The 21,380-nt window shown below is 44.1% G+C and overlaps 1 protein-coding gene across 1 annotated transcript in view; it reads left to right on the top strand.

The window, feature by feature from the left end:
- Positions 1-660: 660 nt before the first annotated feature.
- The window catches only part of LOC146194618 (chymotrypsinogen A-like), a 52,565-nt gene continuing 31,845 nt past the window's right edge, over positions 661-21,380 (top strand). The window contains exons 1-3 of the mRNA XM_084597470.1: positions 661-797; positions 10,978-11,179; positions 19,055-19,181. Coding sequence (XP_084453596.1) covers positions 737-797; positions 10,978-11,179; positions 19,055-19,181 — 390 coding nt within the window. The 5' untranslated portion in view covers positions 661-736. The remainder of the gene's footprint in view (positions 798-10,977; positions 11,180-19,054; positions 19,182-21,380) is intronic.

The raw sequence follows: 21,380 nt of genomic DNA, 5'->3' as shown, positions 1-21,380 counted from the left end.
CAATGACGACAGACACAGCAGACAGAATAGAGCTCAAACTGTCTCCTCTATCTTTTGTCTTCGCTTTTCAGCTATTTGTCGGAATGTAAGAAACAACTGGCCCGATTCTCCGCTATTGTGGCCATTCCGTTCGTGTCAGGAATCTTTTAATGCGACATTTATGCCGCAAGTTTCACACTTAGGTTGCATTCATTAACGAAATTAAAACCTCAAAGTTATCACCCGTTCAGCGTGCCACTTTCCCCATAATGGGTTACGTGTCAAATCTAGGGGTCCAGTTTTTAAATAGGTTTCGTCGGCATGTCAGCAATATGGATTGATGAAAACGTTCCTGCTTTTGTCAGTAGGCTTATGTAGTCACAATCAACATTAAAGCCACGTGGATTTCTCAGTACGTGCTTTTTCTCACAGTAGCTGAGAATACCCGGAGAAATTAACAGCAGCTTTACCTGTTCGCGTGACCTCTTCTACATGTTTGAGCACCGATAACATTCCCCCTCAAAACCCAAAAGCTGAATACAGCACACTGCCACCGTATGGGAAGGGAACCACCCGGTGGAGCTGAGGCCGCACGTCATCTGCCTAGGTGCGGCAATGCGATGACGTGAACGCGCCCTGTGCTTCATCTTATCGCCAGATAGCAGAGGTCATACGTTGGCCATAAAACCATTTGTAGAGCTTCCCATTCCTTACTTCGGAAACTCTGTACTGTGCTCAGTGTCTCGCGATTGTCATCATGAAACGACTATGGCTACTGGTTTTTCTGCTGAAGACGGTTTCTCTAGCATTTGATGTCCGTAAGTGGTTCTACTATTTTCGTTGTCTTATTCTTTTTCTCCACTTGTGAACGTAGCGTGCTAGTCGCTTGGCAAAATTATCTGTACATCGCGTACCTCAAAATTTCTGCAACAAATCATTTCAGGGCTTCAGATTTTTTTCCATTTGCCATGAAGTCTGCAGCTCTTTATAAACTTACACTTTCAAAAAAAAAATGAAGATTGTGTGGGTTGCACCAAGATCAAAAATTTAGTTTCGCTTGTTACCAGTGACATAGCGCATGAACCATGTCAACGCTGAGAACAGTATGTATAGGCTCGCTCTGGCCGAGAAATAATTTCGTTTCTAAAAACGGCACAGGTAAAAAGAAAAACCATTAGACATGCGATATCGACTTAGGAACACATAAAGCATTGACACATGATGCCCGTGGTTGACACATAAAGAACCTGCTGGGCATAAGGGTATAACAATTCAAAAGGATACGTGTAATCGAGACATGAACATCTTGCGTCTGCAGTGGACTGCACAATATTGGTGGAGAACGCATATTTACGAGAATAAAACACTTGTCTCTAATATAAGGCTAGCAGAATAATATAATCAATCCTACCAAGAGAGGGCTACAGATTTGGATGCCTGAACGAGCCGATAGTCTCCAGGCTGCACTACATCAGCGCTTTTTCGATGGCCTCGCCAGTGAGAGGATTAGCGGACGAAAATATAAAGGCATAAGATGACCTCTCTAACAGTAAAGCGGAATTGTTTTTATATAAATATGGATGTAGAATATAAAGAAAATTAGCCGTTACTGCACGTACCACATCTGATTTAGAAAGGCGGAATGCGGAGAATACGGGCACCCATTACTTTAAGCTTTTAAAACTCGTGAATGTGATGGCTCAAAGTTGGCTTCAAACAAAAAAGGAGGAACGAAGTACACTTTTAGAAATAGTCTAAAATTACAAAGAGGTTAGCGACCTTCTGTATTCAAAGCGATGACACGAATAAACATATTCGCATTTGCCAATGACGTTTGAATATTTCGCTTCTTCCCTTTTTTTTTTCCTTGAAACCTCAGGAGATTACTTCAAGACACGAGATTTATGATACGTGGCTACAAAAAAGAAAACAAACGAAATATACTGTGATAATACCTTTCATAGGATGGGTACGCCGGAGATTAGGCTAATATATCCGATATCTGAGACGGGGAGAAGTTTTATATGTACCAGCCAATTACTTCTCCTAGTCCTTCCGTGTGGCTCAATCGACTTTTTCTACGCGCGTGTTGTAAGCAAGCCTTGGCGTTTTAGTTAGTTTCGTGAATGTCTCTGCTCCTCTCGCCATGGACTGCTTATCACTATGACAGGTTCGGTCCGTGTGACGCCGAACGTGCTTGGATGTAAATCAAACACCAGGCGTCTTTGTGGTTAGCCATATCAATGCACGATAAACCACGGAAGCTGGTCAACATCTTTGCAGCGCTTCACAACGACGTCTCTCGTAGCAGGTACTGCTTTGCGTTGCTAAACCGTGCAAGCATAACAAAACCAACCGTAACTGCAAATCTTAGAAGGGCAAAAAGAGTAATAATTGTACCATAAGACAAAATGAACGTTTTCCGCTCAATTTAGCGTGAATTTCAGCAAGTCAGGCATTTTTCTTCAGTGGTTAATTCCGGAATGACCAGTACAAAATGTAACGGTCGAGAACGTACAGCATGCCTCCATCAGACGCCTCCGTCAAGAACTTTCCCATCTGCGAAGATTGCTGCTTTCTAACCTGCTTGGCCTGTAAACCGTGGCGCATTGACGGGCACTCTAAGCTATCAAATGTTTGTATATACGGACAAGTTCAATTATAAAAATGTTTAAATGGAATAAAAATATGACAGATATAACCGAGAATAGTTATAATAAGGTTATGTCGAAGAACAAAGAAACCATGAGAAAATAGAAAATTTTAAGAGCATGTGACTTACACATTTCACTTACTAACACGCATAACGCCTAATCAGCTAGCTCTTTCACGACAATCTTCGCATTTCGCTGCAAGGCTTGGCTCAAGTGCGGCAAGAAGCCGAGTGAAAATGTTTAGCACAAATGAAGTCCCGCAGGGACTTTCTTTGTTCTATCATTCTTAGGGCGTCTTGGTGTCGTTTGATTGGCAGAGACGAGGCGAGGCTTTGTTTCTTATATTACATTACTTTTGGCGCTCAGTGAGCAAATTCAATTATTTCAGCCGAAAATATACAATCACAACGTTGTTATATGAATTTTATTTGAAACAGGAAAAAAACTAATGGTGCCAAGGCTGTTCATTGCTATATCCGAAGTATACAAAGCGGTAACAATATAAGTTAGTGTGGCGGTGTCAACAGATCTCGCGGGTGTAGCGGAGAACTTTCCACATATCATCACCCATTGTTTTCAATATCCTATTGTTTTCCACCACCCATATCACCACCAATTGGCCAAAAACGATTGCCTCTAGGGCCCACAAAATCGAGTTAGGCGTGATTTACGTTAGCAGCAGGAAACTGTTTTATGTCAGCTAGAAACCTCATTAGTCGCGGAAAAAAACAAAACAGGGCAAATGAGCAGGCTGTACACAGGCTCGAACCATAGGCTGATTGCCTACGCGTGTTTTATCTCCACGCTCGATTTTCGTTCGGTAACAAAGAGGCAACGCAAGAATCCACTCAAACATCACCGGTGTTTCGTTCTTTTTAGCTTATTTCTGGCTAGAAATAAATTTTTTTCTCCTGCCACTATATATGAAGTCTACTCGAAACTAACTAAACGCAGCGCAGTTAAATGCAGCAGTTATTTGCACATCTCTATTAACATATGTGCTGCCAAAGCTGCAAACTAAGAATCAATAGGCTGGAAAGAACTTATATGACACTGCGATGCAGAAATGCCAAATGTAACTATTTAGATTAAGAGAACTTCTTGTTGGGCTAGTTGGTAGCTGGTCTATTTTTAAATGTAAAGGCGCCAAAATCACACATACGCACACAAGAGAAAGGAGGTGCTCTGTCCTGTTTTTTTTTTTTTTTTTCTCGTGTGTGTACGCATGGTTTTGGTGCCTTTAAATTTAAAATAACCAATCTGAATTTAAGAACCTGACAAGCGGACATATATCTCGGATGCCGCAAAGAAATAAACAGAATGTTGGTTTTCGAGTTGCTGGATGCCAAGAACGATGAAGCCCAGAAAAAAAAATGAAAGAAAGTGGCATTAAATTCGGCGTTGTAGGCAAACTGCAGCAGTTGGTAGGCAGCTCCTTTGGTCCAGAACATTTCCCGCCACAGACCATACGGAAAATGAAAGCGAATATGAATGTACTTTTCAAGTTTTGTGAGGAAGAGCAATAAGGGCGCGAGAATCTAGACGACTGTTTCATCCATCGCCCTTTTACATCTGTGGTTACCCTCCTGATTCTAGTCATATTTGATGCAAAAGCGAACTTTAAATATAGGTATATCCGCTACTGGGTGACGAAATAAAGTGATTAATTTACATAATTGTTATTATATGTGAGCTGTCATTCAATATGTAACCATGCGCAACTTTATGGCAGCCCAGAAAAGTTTACAACTTTCGCACAAACACTTTAGACTCACATTATTCACAGTTATTCAGCACAATAAATATAAATTGTGTTTGGTGTTCTGCTTCAAGGAATCTTCCAAGATTAAGTAGCTTTGACAAAAAAAAAAAACAATAACTCTTTATCATTCATCCAAGCATCGTCACATGGCTATAAATATTTCCTTTGTATTGGTATGACTACGCCTGATTGGATAGAGACGGATAATAAATTCCTAAACGAAATTGACTCCCCCTTCACGGATTCCTACAAGCATGTGATTTTACATAAAAGATTAAGTCATGAAGGCTCGAAAACCTGAAATTGAACGGGATCCTCCCTGTATTAATACGAAAAAGGTTAGTTGTCATAGATAGGGAGGATATTAGTGCTGTGCGATTTGGCCTTTGTCTTAACGCATCGTCTTCACGCTGCTACATCATGGCGAATAATAGCGTGCATTAAGACCCGGCAGAAAATAGCATGCTCACAACACAGCGCACTCAGTATAAACTAATAGAAAAGAAGAAAATAGCCAGAAGGCAAATATTTCTCATGCAATATATGATGCGCAAAGATAAAGTATCTCAGGAGGCGTATGGTGAAGGATTCACAACAGGAAGCGCAATATTGCGAAGCTAATAACCTTAACGAAGCTACTATGGAACTATGATGGGCGCGAAATATTAACTAACAGTGTGAAATGATGCCCAGACAAATTATTTCCAGTAGCGCCAGCAAAAAGAAAGGAAATAAAACAATTTCAGTGTATTCCTCAATGCTTGCAATCCCAATTGCTCTATTATTTGAGCCAATACAGATACACTTTTCTGCTCACTTCCCATTTCCCCACAATATTATTAACAGTATTCGCTTTTGTCAGAAGAAAAAATCTACCATGTTAAGGCCGTAAATACATAACCACTCTTTCATTATGTCAATGAATGAACTTAACCATTCAACAAGGCGATGTAAGTACCATGTCCTAAATGAATTTTCGAACGCCGAAATAAAATATTTTGGTCTCTAAGCAGTAAACGTTGGCATTTGATACAGCAAGTTCATAAAAACAAGAGCTGAGCGATGAAAAGTAGCGCTTTTAAAATAAAAGCATAAACGAATAAAATGATATTATGTGTGACTAAGATACACGTTTTCTGCTTTGAATACGCAATGTTGTCAGAATATTTACCGTCTATGGTATTTATTTTTTACAACAGCTTTTCAAAAGGTCACGGTAAATAGTTAATGCCGAAAAAGAAAAAAAGAAACGACGTCAATAAAAGAAGAAAGAGGCCTGCGTACCTTCGTGGTAAATTACTCTCGTTTCACTAACACTACATTACAAGACAATTTTAAGGTTTGTCCATGGCTCATTTTTATTAGGGCAGCAGGAGTAATATGTGCCAGATTGTCGAAATATGATTTGCGGAAAAAGATTCCCGTGTACGACTTCCGCTCCTAGTAAACTACCCCAGATCGCACACAAATGCCGCATATTATGTGATGTATAGCTAGAGACCGACACTGCTTCTGCACCGCAGTCTGGCTTAAAGCGTCCATTACGGCTTTTGTCGTCTGCCTTTGCTGGAGAGCGAAGTCTCGGGTACAGTGGCATGCCTCTGAGCTGATGGCATTGTATGCAGCAGTAGAGGCCACGTTAGGGAACGAGGTCATCAATTAAAACAAGAAAACGAAACTAGGTTAATAAAGATAGACAATGAACTGTGCATCAGTCCTGTATGCAATAGCCACCGCCAAAAGCGTTGAAACTCTTAACAGTTGCAGCAAGGTGTAAGATAAGTAGGTCGAGCCGAACACGCGAAGTACATTGTTTGCTTTGTGCGACAGCGGCCAGGAATGATGCCGTAGAGACCTTCATGCGGATCTCTGTTTGTAGGTTTAGCCATAATCTGAAATTGGGGACCTTATCGGCAGGATAAAAAAGATGCATAAATCATCCCATTGTCATAAAAGCCAGTCGGTACCGCGCTGCACTCGTGTGTCGGCGCATGGCCAAGGCAAATGCGCAATATGGTTGCGGTAAACGTATTTTTCGTTTTCTTTTACAATATTCAGGTGCGCAATGACGTATTAAAAGTTCGGTGACAGGTGACGGGGCTAAAATACAAAAAAAAAAAAAAGAAAACGCCAGGCGGAAGTTAGTGCCTTGCCGCTTTCACATAGGGGCGGCCTGGGGAACAGTCGTCTCATGGCACCAAAAGACACTCAAGGATTTAATCGCGTAATGCCCGAAGCTATAGTGATCATCATCCCATCATCAGCGGCAGCAGCCGGATTATACCTACTGCTGGACAAAGGCCTCTCCCATGTTACTCCAATTAACCAGGTCCTGTGCTAGCTACGGTAAGCTACGGTGTCCCCACCTTATTATCTTACAGTATGCGCTTAGCTGATAGTGCTCTTATGACGTTTCGCTTTTGCTTGATTATAGGCCCATTTTAAGGTATTATATAAGGGGTAGGATTACACGCAGACACTGGCTACTAGGCTTGCGTATGAGAATCCGCTGTTGTCGAAAAAGTCTACGGTTAGGCGGAGACAGCAATGACGTGAGAAAGGCCCTTCTACTCGTCCGGGAAAGTGTAGAAAAATGAGTCGGTAAACATACTGGTTCTTCCAAGCGATCGAGAAAATTTAAAGAACAAGCAGTGCTGTGGTTTATACTTGACCTTGTGCATGATATTTTGTGTCTAGGTGAAATATAATGGATAACAAGATATTAAAAACACACACTGCTCATCCTGCAGTAAAGCGGCAAGTGTTTTTTTTTTTAAGGACAAAGGAAAGAAGAAAGAAAACTATAGGGACGAACACAGCGCTGTGTTCGTCCCTCAAGTCTTCCTTCTTCTTCTTTCCTTTGGCCGCTTGCCTTTGCGCTGAAAACTGTGTCCTTAAATCTAGAATACCAACTAGCCCAACAACTAACTCTACTGATGTTTCTTTTTTTCTTGCGCTAAAATAGGGCACTTTTTTTTTCTTTTAGACTTTTTAAACCGTTCGTAAACTACGGCTATCTGCGACTGTCCAAGATGCTCACCTGAGGAGTATGTTTGTTAGCTAGCATGGCGATCTATTAGGCTAACACTAACGAACTGTAATGAATTTAGCTGAAGTGAAGCTCAAATAGATACCTGAATATAGTCCGAAAGTACGGGGTTTTTTTTTCTTCTTACTACGATACTTTGTTGGGCGAGTTGGTAAACATCCATTGCCAATAAAAACAGCGTGAACAGGAAGACGCAGCACAAGATATAAGGAAGCTACAGGACAAGCGCTGACTCAAAACTCGGCCTCAGCTTTTACTCCAAGGCCCAGACAAAAACAAATGTGACGAACACGAAGCTTTTGCGTGAAACGCCCCTGGGTTCATCTGCTATACAAAAAGTAACTCAAAAAAGAAATCTCTTTGCTTGAAAGAAAAAGAGAAGCCTTGCTGACTCACTTAATGTCCCTTGAAATAAAACCTGCTTCGACCAGCGGATGAACCCAGGGATGTTTCACACAGGTCTTGAGATTGAGCTAGTCGGAACATCTTCTCACAAATGCTGCGCTGATTAGTTTTAAACTAACGAAGGAACTGGACAAACGCTGAGGTTAAGCGCAACTGACCTTAACGAGCAAAGGAACTGGACAAACGCTGAGGTTAAGCGTTAAGGTTAAGGTCAGTTGCGCTTAACCTCAGCGTTTGTCCAGTTCCTTTGTTCGTGTAAAACTAATCAGCGCAGCATTTGTGAGAAGATGTTTCACGCTAAAGCTTTGTTTTCATCCTTTTTTTTTTGTCTGGGCCTTGGAGTAAACGCTGAGGCATAGTTGTGAGTCAGCACTTGTCCTGTAGCTTCCTTATATCTTGTCTTGTGTCTTCCTGCTCGCGCTGATTTTATTACAATGGATGTTTTTCCGTCCTGCTTATTCTACCTCTGTGTAATGGCTATTCATTAGCCTGACGCGCCGCAGTGTCATCTGTACATGTACCGCCATCTGGTAGCCGCCGTGTAAAATGGTGGAGGTTTAGCTGTGACCTCTGCGATTAACTCCGATGAAACGGCACGCTTGAAAGCGGAGGTCATAGGTTTAACTTGTGGCACCATATGGGACCAATGGCAGAGGTTTAATCATACGTTAACCTCGTTATAACGAAGTTAAGACCTGTCGTAGTTAAGACTCTCAGCTACTGAAGCGCTTTACCCGGTCTTGAACCTGACCGGTTCTAATCAGCTCCAATATTTTCTTTCTTTTTTTATTGTGAAAGCGCTGCAAAAAGTCATGTTAACCATAAACGCCATCATTCTCTCTGCTAAAAATCGAATTTTAAGTTGTTATGGGAGTCGTGCACTGGTACGGTGAGGCCAAAGATTTTGAACAGTTAGCTTCACCACCAGACCAGTTCGCGAACTTTCCAGTGGCTACTATCTGCCCGCGCTGATTACCGGCTGCTGTGGATGCTTCGCGGTATAGTGGTGCGGAACGAACAGAGCGGGTTATTTGGCGGTTTCGCCGAATTAAAAAGGTTGAGGATCATTTAAAATATGTTGCATCTTGCGCGCGAACAACCTTTGCACTGGGAATTATGTGTGCGACGTGCTAGACTTCATGTGTAGCAGGAGCCGCCGACATGAATTCCTGCGCCACGCACACGGAAGGTAATGCAAGACTCGTGCGTGTGGTCTTTAGCAAATGCCGTCAGTTCTGTTGCGTTTTTGCACCCTCTCACCTAGCAGGTGCAGTTTGCATCCGTCATTATTCGCGGGTTTTGCGGACAACTACACGTAACAAAACCGTATTACCTATGCGGTGGATGAAAGATTCGAAAGACAATAAAACATATCAACTCTACGTCGTGCACGACATGGTTCCATCGGGGCAGCACATTTCCCTGAAATGTCTGTTGACCCCGGTGCACTGTAAGCTATTTTGTGCACTTCATTGTCTTGTTTGGGCTCGCACAATTTGCGACCGTGCGCCAAGAAATTATTTTTAAATGCGCCTCAACATTATCTGGTCTGAAATCCACAAAAAAATGCACAGGCTAAGGGCCTTGCTAAGCCCTGCCTGCATTTTTTACGGGCTCTATGCCATCACAGGTATCAAACACGACAGGATCGTTTCGACCCAGCGAGCGAAAAATGAAAACAACCGCAGAGCAGCCACGCCAAAGAAGCGTGCCTCTGCCTCAAGGCACATATCCAGATAAAGCCTATGCTCTAGCCGCCCCGCGGAAGACGTTTTTTTTAAGCGTCCTTCCATTAACCGTCGATGCCGAGGTGAACTCGGCGATCGTCATTATCGATAGTTTAACATTTGTTTACCTCCCTAAACTCAAAGTGTCTTATTGTTAGGATGCCAAATTACAGCAAAAAACATAAAACCACGAGAAGAAATGCTCGCGCGTGGACGAAGATCTGAGCTCAAAGCAACGTCCTAAAAATGCGCTTTCTACAGACGGAAAAGCGTGTCGCTTTCGCTTTATTTAGCGGCACACCCGTGGTGCATGTGTTTGTCACGTGCGCGGGCGGCTCAGAGGACGTCGAAGCCAAACAAAACATTAGAAGGGTCCAACGCTGCTGAACCGAATGTGGAGCAAAGCTTTGTCTGCGGGCAGCCTAGCGTTGCATCGAACATAACGAGCGTTTCGTTGAACGCATCAAATGTCACCGGTATTCTAGGCAGAACCCACTTTTATGTCGGGAGCATGCGATTAGGCAGACGCTTTCCTTCTCCATTCGGACAGCTCTCTGCGACGCTTCGTGCATCAGCTGAAGTGCCTGCTTCTCTCTTCCTCCTCTTCTTACCGAGCGCAGCCGCGGAACACCTGTGGAACGGCGCATGGTTACGGCGCATGCGCAGTAGCGGCTCCTGCCCGCACGCCGAACTTGGCTTTACATGGCATAATAAAGATTTTGCTTCAAAAAAGAGTTCCTTCTAACGCGCTTTCTACCCAGGAGCGTGCATTTCGCCTCGTCTCTGAAATAAGCTTAATTCCGGTTGATTTTCTCGGCTTACCCATCAGCATTCTATAGCATTGCTGCAACCGTACGCCCAACACTAATCTGCACAACCTTTATCAAATCCCGTTTCCGATTAACCCAATTGAAAAAATGCTGGCTAACGGGATGCGCGTAGCTCGGGACGCTTTAAGAGCGCTGGAAACCTGGGCCGTGCTTAACAAGTGGCGCCACTTCTAGCGATCCAAGTTGGAGCGCAGGAGGCTTATACTGGACTGAGTTTGATTACCCGCGTGACGCCATACGGTTGTGACCTCACGACACAGCTTAGCCAATCAGAGCGACCACGTAAAGAAGATCGAAGATTCTTGGTCGCTGGTGGTGAGTGTATGAGTGCATGTTTTCCAGTAATACTTGGCACTTTCTCTGGAGCACCCCGTTTCATAGAGAAACCAAGCTGTTCATACAAATGAAAGTTAGCAAGGGAAGTCTTTGTAAACTTGTGCCTAAGCTGCACATAAAAAGCACTTTGAAGAACTACTTGACCCACAGCTCCTGCCAACGCAGCTAGGTGGTCGGAATCAATTGCTGCGCTGCTCGTCTTCAACAGAACTTTGTGTTCACCTAACCCACGCAGGTACAGATGGCACGAACTGCGGCAAGACACCCATTGCACCTGATTTGGACGAGGATGACCGCATTTTTGGCGGGAAAGAGGCCGTTCCGGGAAGCTGGCCATGGCACGCTGGTGTCTTCACTAACGAAGTGTTCTCTAAGCACATATGCTCCGGTGCACTTATATCGGACCGCCATGTGGTGACGGCGGCGCATTGCCTACAGTAAGTAAAACACAGACGCTTACGTGCATGGACAATGAGTTGAGCATATGTATACTCTGGTCGTTATTGAAACTCATGGTCAAACGCAAAACTTGCTTAGGGACTTCTAACTATTGCATCACGTTTTGCTTTTATTAAGCAGCGCCATCGGACAGTCACTCTTACTATAGGGTTTAGTTTGTGGTAAACGGGGAAACGAGGGCGCTTTCTGTGCGTGCTCACAAAGGGTTTAGAAATATCAGTAATCTTGTGAATGAATCTGCAGTGAAAGTTAGGAAAAAGCGATTGGAAGATTCGTTGCCGATAAAAACAATCATGTGGCATAAAGGTAGAAATGTAGAAATAAAATTAGGTAACTGAAATAAACAAATATAGTCGACCAATCTATAAAAATATTACTATTGCCACCTGATGGTTTGAGGTAGCGCTTGAAAGACGAAGAAGTTGTAGACTCTCGCGCGCTTCGGGTAGCTATACTACGTTTCATACATCAGGTACAACGCACCGAAAGCTACGCAAGTAGTCCGCAAGAAAAAAAAAAAGGAGGCGCATCACTGCGCGCTCGTTTTGTGGCCGAGTGGTTCCTGCGGAAACGGGCTCTATTCCAAGCATACACGTTTGCAATAACATGCTTCGCATGCCTAGACATCTTCGTAGTGCGGATTTTGTATAAAGAATGCGCACCGAAGAACCATTTTCTCACAAAGAGATGCGCAGCGAGGAGGGCACAGCCGGCGCCATCTAGTAGCACAGGCGGCAAGGTTGTGGGGCAGCGAAAAAACGCCACGAACGAAAACGACATAACAAAACATACAAATTCACCGAATCCGATCCTTTCTCCCTAAAAAATGTGCTCTTTATGAAGTTGATGGCAAATGTAAGATGTATTAAGCTTGCAAACAAAATAACTATTATTTCCTCTCGTCAAGAGCAGGCACTATTTTTCATCGCGGATGCGGAGAGCTCAAACAAGAGCTATAACTTTGGCAGTGTTGCACTTGATGTATGAAACGCAGTATAGGACTGTGGACTCTTGAGCCTGTGTCTCTGTGTTACCGTTTCCCGTGAACCCCTGTCTTGACTGTGCGTCGCTGCCCCTATTGTCGATTCCCATGAATCCCTGTCTTCGTGACAATATATATAAGAAAAAAGCCGTACATGGTAAAAACTTCCACCACCCTGTTTTCAAATGGGACACTCTTCAATCCATTCATCCGTCCATTCATCCATCCGTCCGTCCATTTATCCATCCATCCATCGGCCCCATTGGCATGAAGCAACAAAGAGAGAATTGTGTCTGAGAGAAATGTAGCCTATTACTTTGTAAACGGCGGTCAGTGTCATACTGGCCAATTATATACTATTTTAATTCAAATTCAAATCCCCATTTACGTTTTCCGGATGTTAGGGGCGCAGACAAAAAGTTCGCATTGGAGCGTGATCTCGTGCCTGCGCCTCTGTACAAGGGTTCAAGTATTGGTACATAGTTTATTCATTGGCAACAACTTAACAAAATCATTTCACTCGAGGAGATAATGAACGAGACACTGTTTACCAAAAAAGAAATATAAAGATAATAGCCAAGGTAAATGTTTTTCAAAATATACTCCGACACTTTTTACAACATTGACAATTTCTAAATGCGCTTATTCAATTTTAAGTAAAAGGTTAGTATCGCACACTAATGTATTTCTTGGTATGAAAAGAACGGCTTTTCTTTTGTTTATGCTCATAGTTCACGAATTTCTCATCGACGAGGTTTTTAAAGATCTGTTTGCTTCTTCGGACAACTCGACTGTGCTGCTAGAGGTAAAGAATAGGCTCGTGTCGTCAATATACATTACGAAAGTTAGTCGCGGGTCTATGAGAACGATGTCATTTAAGTAAATGATAAAAGTAGCCGTCTCAGTACACTTGCGTGTAGAACTCCAGCTGAAACTGATTTTATGTCAATACACAGGCAAGAGATTCACAGAAAGGCAATACGAAGCATGCAACTAAAGAGGCTTTCAATAAACACAGAGGCTTTGCATCACTGAGCAAAGCATGAGAGTGTCAAACAAACACCAATTTATTCACCGGACACTGTAGCAGCCCGACATCTGGAGATTCACGATGTGGCCGCCATGTAGACGCGAGCACTGCTCCCTCGCAGATCAGTGCATTTGCCTAGTCGCGGGTTTATCAGGGGAGCCGAGCAATAGTACTTGCTAACTCGCAGTAACACTGGCTTTAGCCCCTGCTGGCTGGCATAAGCTGCGTGACCCCAATAAATAGGGCACGCCTCGTCTGTCTGTTACCAAGTGTCAAGGCCAGCGCGCACATACAGGCAACTTTCGCTCTTTAACCGTCCTCTCTTCCTGCCGCCGAGCCACGCGTCGTCATTGGTTAAGTCTTGTAGAAACTTCTTGAGACGACCCGCATTTTCCGACCAGGTGAGTCACCGTCGCCGTCAAATGAGGACGAGGCGGGGTTGACGCCGAAGCGCGCAAAGCTATGGTCTCTCGCGGGGAGAAACGTTTCTGCAATGGTGCTAGATGTTCTACGCAGACGCCTGTGGGCTTTTTTCGCGCCGCGCTGACATAATAAAAACGTGCGCCGAGTTCTTGACAATACCCCTCCCTTAAAAAATATTGTATCACAATATTCTCAAACACACGAATATCGCGCGCACATATATACGCTCACAAACTTCACGAAGCAAATGAACACATAACGCACATACAACATGTTTAGCTTGAGCATCCCGAACTCTAATAACAATTTCAACCACACAACACGGTGACATGCCGCCCATAAACATGACACTTGAACGCCAGATCCATTTAAAGTATGCCACTAACCGGCAACACCATGACGCATTCTCATGACGAGAGTCGCACAAACTCAACTAAGAAATGTAGCAAGTACAAGTCACTGCACTCTGACTCACTACACGCGCAAATGCGCAGCGTACACTACATAGTATACCACGTTTTTACAATTCACCATTGGTAGGTTCCAGTCCAAAACGTAATTCACACCTCCGTTGGTTGGCGTTTCCCACGTGTTTACTCCGTGAGTGCATGAAACACTTCTGACGGTTATGAATTCTGTCTTAGTTCTAGACTCTATCATCCGGGGTTCATCCTTGTTCCTATTCGCGCTACTGCACAACCCTTTAGGCACGACTGGGAGTCACTCCAAACCATATAACCAATATGCGCCAAGAGATGCGCCTACAACCAGCAGCGCCGATGGATAAAACGCACCTGAGTCAACGCACACACTCACAAAAAGAACCAGAGCAGTGGTACGCTTTCCTAGTAATGGTATTCCTTTGTTCGAAGGCCAAATATTCCCAACGGTGCGCCCACGAGCAGCAGAAAACTTTGTGCGCCAAATTCTTCCTAGGCAATCCTGACTCCTTTTCGGGTGCCATCTCTTTCCTGTGCGCTTCCTCCTACGGTGCTTGCGTTTCATTATAACATTTTCGTAGATTTTCCTTCGGCTTCTCAGGGCTTTGCCTTCCTCACATTCCCCTTTTCTTTTCAGCTCACTGCAACGTGCAGAAGTAAAATATTGATTTGGGTCCTCGGGATATTTTGTCACCTTGATGTTGCCCAAGACCAGATCATAGATAGAGCGTTCCCTGCAGACGGCTGTCAGTGTTCCACTGTAATAAGGCATCTGCACATCAAATCTCGCCTCTGGTAGCAGCTGAACTGAACCGTCAATGAACCTCACAGGGCTTTTCTCACCGGTCAGATCGCAATTTTAAGCCAAGCTTCGTTTCAGTATAAGAGCACTGCTACATGTGTACCGATGCACGGAAGCTGGTATCCTCGCTTCCTATTCGAAACCGGCATCCGACTAATCACATATCCAAGCTGCGCATGTACTACGGCGTTTACCACACAGACTTCCTTGCACTTCAGATAGGCGTCCTTATCGGCGTCCTTTTCCTCAAGGCTGTGCACCACACGGACATCATTGCCGTTCATGAGCTCAACAAAGCCATCAGCATCCTCTTCTACTAGGCACCATTCCGACAAAGACGGAACTTACACGCATGCCGCCTGGGGAGTTTCCTTTTCGGCGTTGACACACGACTGCACTTTGCGGTCCTTTCGTCCGCACTTCCAGCACACAGATGGATTGTTAGCTGTGAGTTTGCTGCGGTTAGGTGCATAGCGGCCTACTTGACTGCAGAGGCAGCACTTTGGGGTTGACTTTAAGCAGATTTGTGCCTGCCTGAATTCGGACATTTGAGGGTTTTCATAAATTACATTCTTGCTCAAATAACCACCTCCCTGGCTTCCAAATACTGGTCTGCAATATTCACCATTTCGTCCAAGATGTTAGCTTTCCTTTCTTTTAAATAAATCGAGAGACCAGGGTGACAGCTGCTCAGGAATCGTTCTTTAGTCAGTATCTCGTGAAATGTGCTGTACTCGAGTTCTATTTTTGACATTTACGTCCAGCGGTTAAAGTAGAGACAGGCGCGCCACATACTGTGTTGCGGTTGCACCAACGATGGGCTTTCAAGTCCTGAACCCCTCACGGAACCCGTCAATAGTAAATTGAAATCTTTTAAGGGAGCTTTCATCTTGCATCCTCAGGAGAAAACCTTCCAAACACGCTTAGTGCTTCGCTACTGAGGCGTGTGCTCAAGCTGGTAGCATATTCATTGTTTGTGCAATTTGTGCTTATGGTGATCCGTTCGAAGCGCATGAGGAACGCATCGAGATTTCTCTTCCCTCATTTTATTTCGGAAGCAAATTTCTTGCGTCTATTCCCATGCCGCTATATCATTCACCGGGGCTATGCACTTCACCTGAACTATTGCTGTTCCCTGAACGTTGGAGCTCAAGTTTCAGAACAAGCAATCGCGTTGCCAATCTGTCTTTTTCTTCCTCGCCTTCCTTTCCAGCCCTCTCGCGCTCTTCTTTAACCTTTTTTTCTTTCTGGCTAACCCATTTTTGTACTTTGGCTCCAGACAACCAATGATGGGTACCAGCCTCAATCAGCTTTTTGATCCCAAACGTCTGAAATTTGAGGTGTAGCCTTAAACCTGCTTAGCGAACCTCGCCTAATCACTTCCGCACGGCACCTCCTCTAACTCGCTCTGCTGCTACTTTGTTTACGACCTTTTCATAGACCCTTGCAATTCGTTCTCCGTTCCCTGAGCTGGCGTGCACCAACCGTCCTGGCACGGATGCCATAATAATTGTCACCCATTATAATCAAATGTTATTACGATGCGCCACTAATGGTGCGCACACTCCCAGACATCCTTAGAGTGAATGGGGCAGCTTCTCAGGTCTCAATGGAGATGCCCTCAACTCTCGTGGCAAGCTCAATCGGAATTCTGCGATCTGTAGTGCCAGAAAGGAAGGGGCCGTTTGGTGTCCAGCTTTCGCCAGTTCGAGTCAGAGTAAGGGTCGGAGTCAGAATTAACGAACAAAACACTTTATACACAGCAAAAGTCGATAAAGAGGAATTCACACTAACGCCTAAAATGCACAGACAAGAGGTTCACAGAAAGGCAATACAAATCATGCTGCTAAAGAGGCTTTCAATAAATACAGAAGCTTTATTACACTGAACAATACACGAGCGTCGAACAAACAAACACCAATTCGTTCACCGGACACTGTCGCAGACCGACATCTTGAGAGTCACCATGTGGCCGCCATGTGGACGAGTGCCGCTTCGTCGCAGATCAGTGGGCTTGCCTTGCAGCGGGTTTATTCTGAAAGCTGAGCATTAGTGCTTGCTAACTCGCAGTAACACAGGCTTTAGCACTGGCTGGCTGACGTTAACGGAGCTACCTCAGTAAACTGGGCTTGCGGCGTCTCCGATATAACGCGCCAAGGCCGGAGCGCAGATACACGCAACTTTCGCTCTTTGACCATCCTATCTGCCTCCCGCCGAGCAGCGCGTCGTCATTGGTTAGCGCTGTAGAAAGTTCTCGAGACGACCCCCATCTTCTGGCCGGGTGAGTCACCGCCCAGTCGGAAAAAACTACAGAAAATATCCTGATGTTACGACAGAATTTCTGAGCGGTTTTTGGCGGGAAACCTGTTGTGACAACAGAAAAATCTGTAGTAACATCAGAAATTTCTATAGTTACAACAGGAATGTGCTACAGAACTACAGACAAAAATATACTACAGAAAAACTACAGAACTACAGAAAAGTCTGATGGTTACGACAGAACTACAGGATATTGTGTCGCATTTTTGACGCAGTTCTGTAGTTTTTTTCGTCTGGGCGTTGCCTCTGTGTGAGGAGGAGGCAGGGTTGACGCCGATGCGCGCAAGGCTACGGTCTCTCCTCGCGCGGAGGAGACATTTCTCTAATTTGTAGCAATGTTCTGCAATGCTTTGTGCAGACGCCGCGCGGGATTCCTTGTCATAGGCACTTAATTAAGACCGGTTACGAATAAAAATGCGAATACGCTACACTCCAGCGGATCTAATGTTTTCGAGTGTTGTTTTCAACATGCATTACAGTTTCTCCTGGTTGCATTGTACACATTGCGCGAGTTTCCACATTCGGTGCAGTCTTCGATGATTCAGACGTCATTTTGGAGCCGTAATCACCGAATCATTGGTCGAGGAAGTAAAGCAGGAGGTGCTATGTGGTTGGATCGAATTATTGTGGCGAGGTAGCCTACACCTTCACCAGCATATATATGCTATATGGAACCAGAAACCGTATTACTCCGCTCGGAACTCTGCGATCAATCGAGTGTCGTTTATGACACTAAAGCGGGGAACCCTTCTACCACGTGGAGGTCCACGACTGAATGGTTTCAGACAGTCGTCTGGAGCGGCGGTGATATAGGTCGATGATAATTTTTGATGCATCATGGATGTTCAGCATGCTGTGTGCATCATTCGTCCGCTTCATGGCGTCCCCTTATATATCTGATGCCGCTGATATTTTATAACTATATCGCGTACGGACGCTGCTCTTCTCGCAATGGAGTACAGAAAGAAACTGTTGAAAACCCTCTTCGATAGCTCAGATGTTGAAGTATCTTTCATCATGTTCGAATGTATTACGATCGAATACAGCTGTCGACGTTCTAATGTTTCCTTATACTTTGAGCAAAATAACTTATGCCATATGATATATACTTTCCTCTTTATACGCCCCGCGAACATCCCCCCACCCCCGTCCTCCATTCTCCAAAAGCATTAACATTCTGCTTCGCATTATTTTCTTTCGGTCAGCTATATTCCTCAACAGCTGTCTTTTGGAATGCAGCCAATGCTACAAAGCCGAAGGAAGCTTTTCTCTCTCCCTCTCTCCCTATGCAGCCGAATATAGTTAAGCGTTGCTGTTCAGAAGTTCACCTCAAACACACACACACACACACACACACACACACACACACACACACACACACACACACACACACACACACACACACACAAGCACACGTATTTGATACTCGTTATTTTGGAGATACATATGCTGCGCAGCTACGAATTCGCGCTTATAAAATTTCCCGGCAACAACAACACGTCAGATTATAGAAAATCTTCGTGTTATATACAGTGATGTCGCTGTCATGTTTCATTGAGCTGCATAAAATTAGCGTCAGTTGTTTCTTCCAGTCTTGAAACAAGTAGCCTGCAGCTTTACCGGGCCCAGACCTCTCTTCGCATATGCACAGAAATGAAAAAGTGCCTGGCAGCTTAGCTGTGGGCTAAATATTGAAGTAACGCAGTTCGATTCTCCTTCATCGCCAATAACGTTGTCCTTAGTTGCAGCTTATGTGGCACACGCGCATATAAATGAGCACGAAATTAGTTCACTTCAGTCTCAGTCAAATATGTGTCACCTTCAAAAAGAGAGACATTCTTTTTTTTTTTTTTTCAGGAGAAAGACAGCCAAAATGTTGCTGGTTCTCCTTGGTGCTTTTGAGCGGACGAACGTAGAAGCCGAAGCAATGTTTGTGCGAGTAGCCGAAGTCTGTTTTCAAAAGAGCTACAAACCTCCGCACACGGTAAGAAATCCACTTTTATAAAGCTGTGGCTAGCTGAAGGCAGTATACTCTCTTCACTACAAATACACTGATGCACCTCTCAGGGGCGCCTGAGGAGGTGTAATTAACACTTCTTTGCAAACGATAACATTTAACAGATCCGCGCGGAGAGAAATTCAAACAAGCTCTCTTCCCCATCCTTTTTTCCCGCACAATTCAAAGCGCGGTAAAATCTAAAGTTACTGACACCATTTTGAGACTTAAGTACGTGTACAGACTTCAAGTGATACCAGTTACTGGGATATAGGAGGAAACAAGCCTGTGTTAAAGATTGTAGCGGCAGCGTTCTTTGAGCGCAAAGAGCAAAAAGAACAACAGATAGCCAAAGGCCATTGGTGTTCGTAGAAGCAACCGATGAGAATTTGGCCTATTAATTGCTTGACCACCTTACACTTTAACTCACTTCACGTTCCTTTCCTGTGCAGTTCTCACACTCGGAAACGGTTTCAAAAACGACCATGCATAGTCGGCAATAATTATATGGTAAAAGCACGCATCAATTATTCTTTCCTATAGAGCTCGTGATGGTTTCCCTAGCAAAGCAATGCATGTAATAATGTATGGGAAATTTTCGTACGCGCAATTCGGAACCTTCCTACTACGGTCATTACGGTGTACATACAAAAATATTACACGAGGCTAAAAGTCTTGGGCCCCGATATGGGGCCCAATCAGGTGGGCAGACAGAATCTAAGGCTAATATATAACCCTCCCTCCCCTTCATGGAGCATCACACCATCTGTGTGGGCTTCCAACGTGTTCTTCTTCAATAAAAATGTAGACACTGCGAACGAAGTAAGTTAGGCACTAATCTTTATCCACACTGTCGATTATTGTTAAAAGTTTAATCAGCGGTCCGGCTCTATTTTCAGAAATAAGTGACCTTAAGTAAGGCTATGTGCAGTGACGTAATTCTGATGGCCCTTTACAACGTTATGCGTGCACAAGGTGTATTTTCAGCTTTTACAGAATGCTGTTTCAGAACAGTGAATGACGCTTGAATGCTGTATGTGCAAGTGATTCGTACAGTGATGCAGCTACGCTGGGAAACGAACAGCTAACTTACGTCTAGTAACCCGCTTCTTAATTTTTTGGTTCATAACAGGGGCTTTTATTGCGAACTGATCTCCTTTAACGTCGAAGGCAAGCCCTGTTCTTGAACATTTCTATTCGTTGATGTAGTTAGAAATAGGCACCGCCAAAACGGGCCTTTCTGGGTTGCCTGAGGGGCCGTTTTCGTACTGCACATTGAAAGGATTGCGTCATTGCGAGTGGTACATGCCGTCGCTGAAATTCGGTTTCTTCTTCTACAACGTAAAATTCACGAACTGCATTAATTGTTGCTGCATTATATACCCGAGCATGGCAATTTTGCAAATTTTCATTACAGCAAACCATTCTCAGAGAGACCACGAAACATACGTTCGATGCACAATGTCTATACAGAAAAATTTAAAACAACCTGAGTTCTCCGTCAAAGTTGATGGCCTTCGGCTGCCCTGTATAGCTCTGGGCCATAAAACCCAAAATAAATAGCTAACTGTGGTCAGGCACAGACTAAAAATAGCAGTTGGTAACAATGAGCTGTGCCCATATTACTGTTCTAGCCAGTTGTAACAGAAAACAAATTTAATTATTTTGGCTTGTTTATATTAAACAAACGAAATTCACCACACTTATTCACCTTGTATTTTCCGCTAGCGGTTATCTTTCCCGGACTGAAAACTTGTGGCGACGAACTGTGTGTGGCATCAGAGCCGATTTGAGTTCCATTGCAGTGTCGCTAATTTCACTTAATACCACGCTTCTTTTCCTCTTCATCACGCACACAACGTCCGTGTTGTTACACAATTAAACCACACAAAGAAGACGACCTCTATTTTTTTTTAACTTTAAGCTATATATAGTTAAAACAGCACTCACCTGCTGTTTTAACTGTTGCGTCGAGCACCCTTGGTGGTGGTGGTGGTAGTGGTTATTTATTGTATATACAAAAGGAAAGAAGAGATGTTTGCCAGCCCGGTATCTGCTATCTGATATCTGAAGCACCTGAACTGGGGCGGCGGAAATAAAGGGATAGCGAGGACGAGGTAGAGGAAATCAAAGAGGTGAGCGATAGGGAGAAAGGAAAGAGTAGGTAAAAATAAAATATATATACAC

This window comes from Amblyomma maculatum, chromosome 3 (genome assembly GCF_055883805.1).
Source record: "Amblyomma maculatum isolate TAMU_Amacu chromosome 3, ASM5588380v1, whole genome shotgun sequence".
NCBI classification, from domain to species: domain Eukaryota; kingdom Metazoa; phylum Arthropoda; class Arachnida; order Ixodida; family Ixodidae; genus Amblyomma; species Amblyomma maculatum.
Note: the sequence above shows the minus strand (reverse complement) of the source record. Positions and strands in the feature narration are given on the sequence as shown.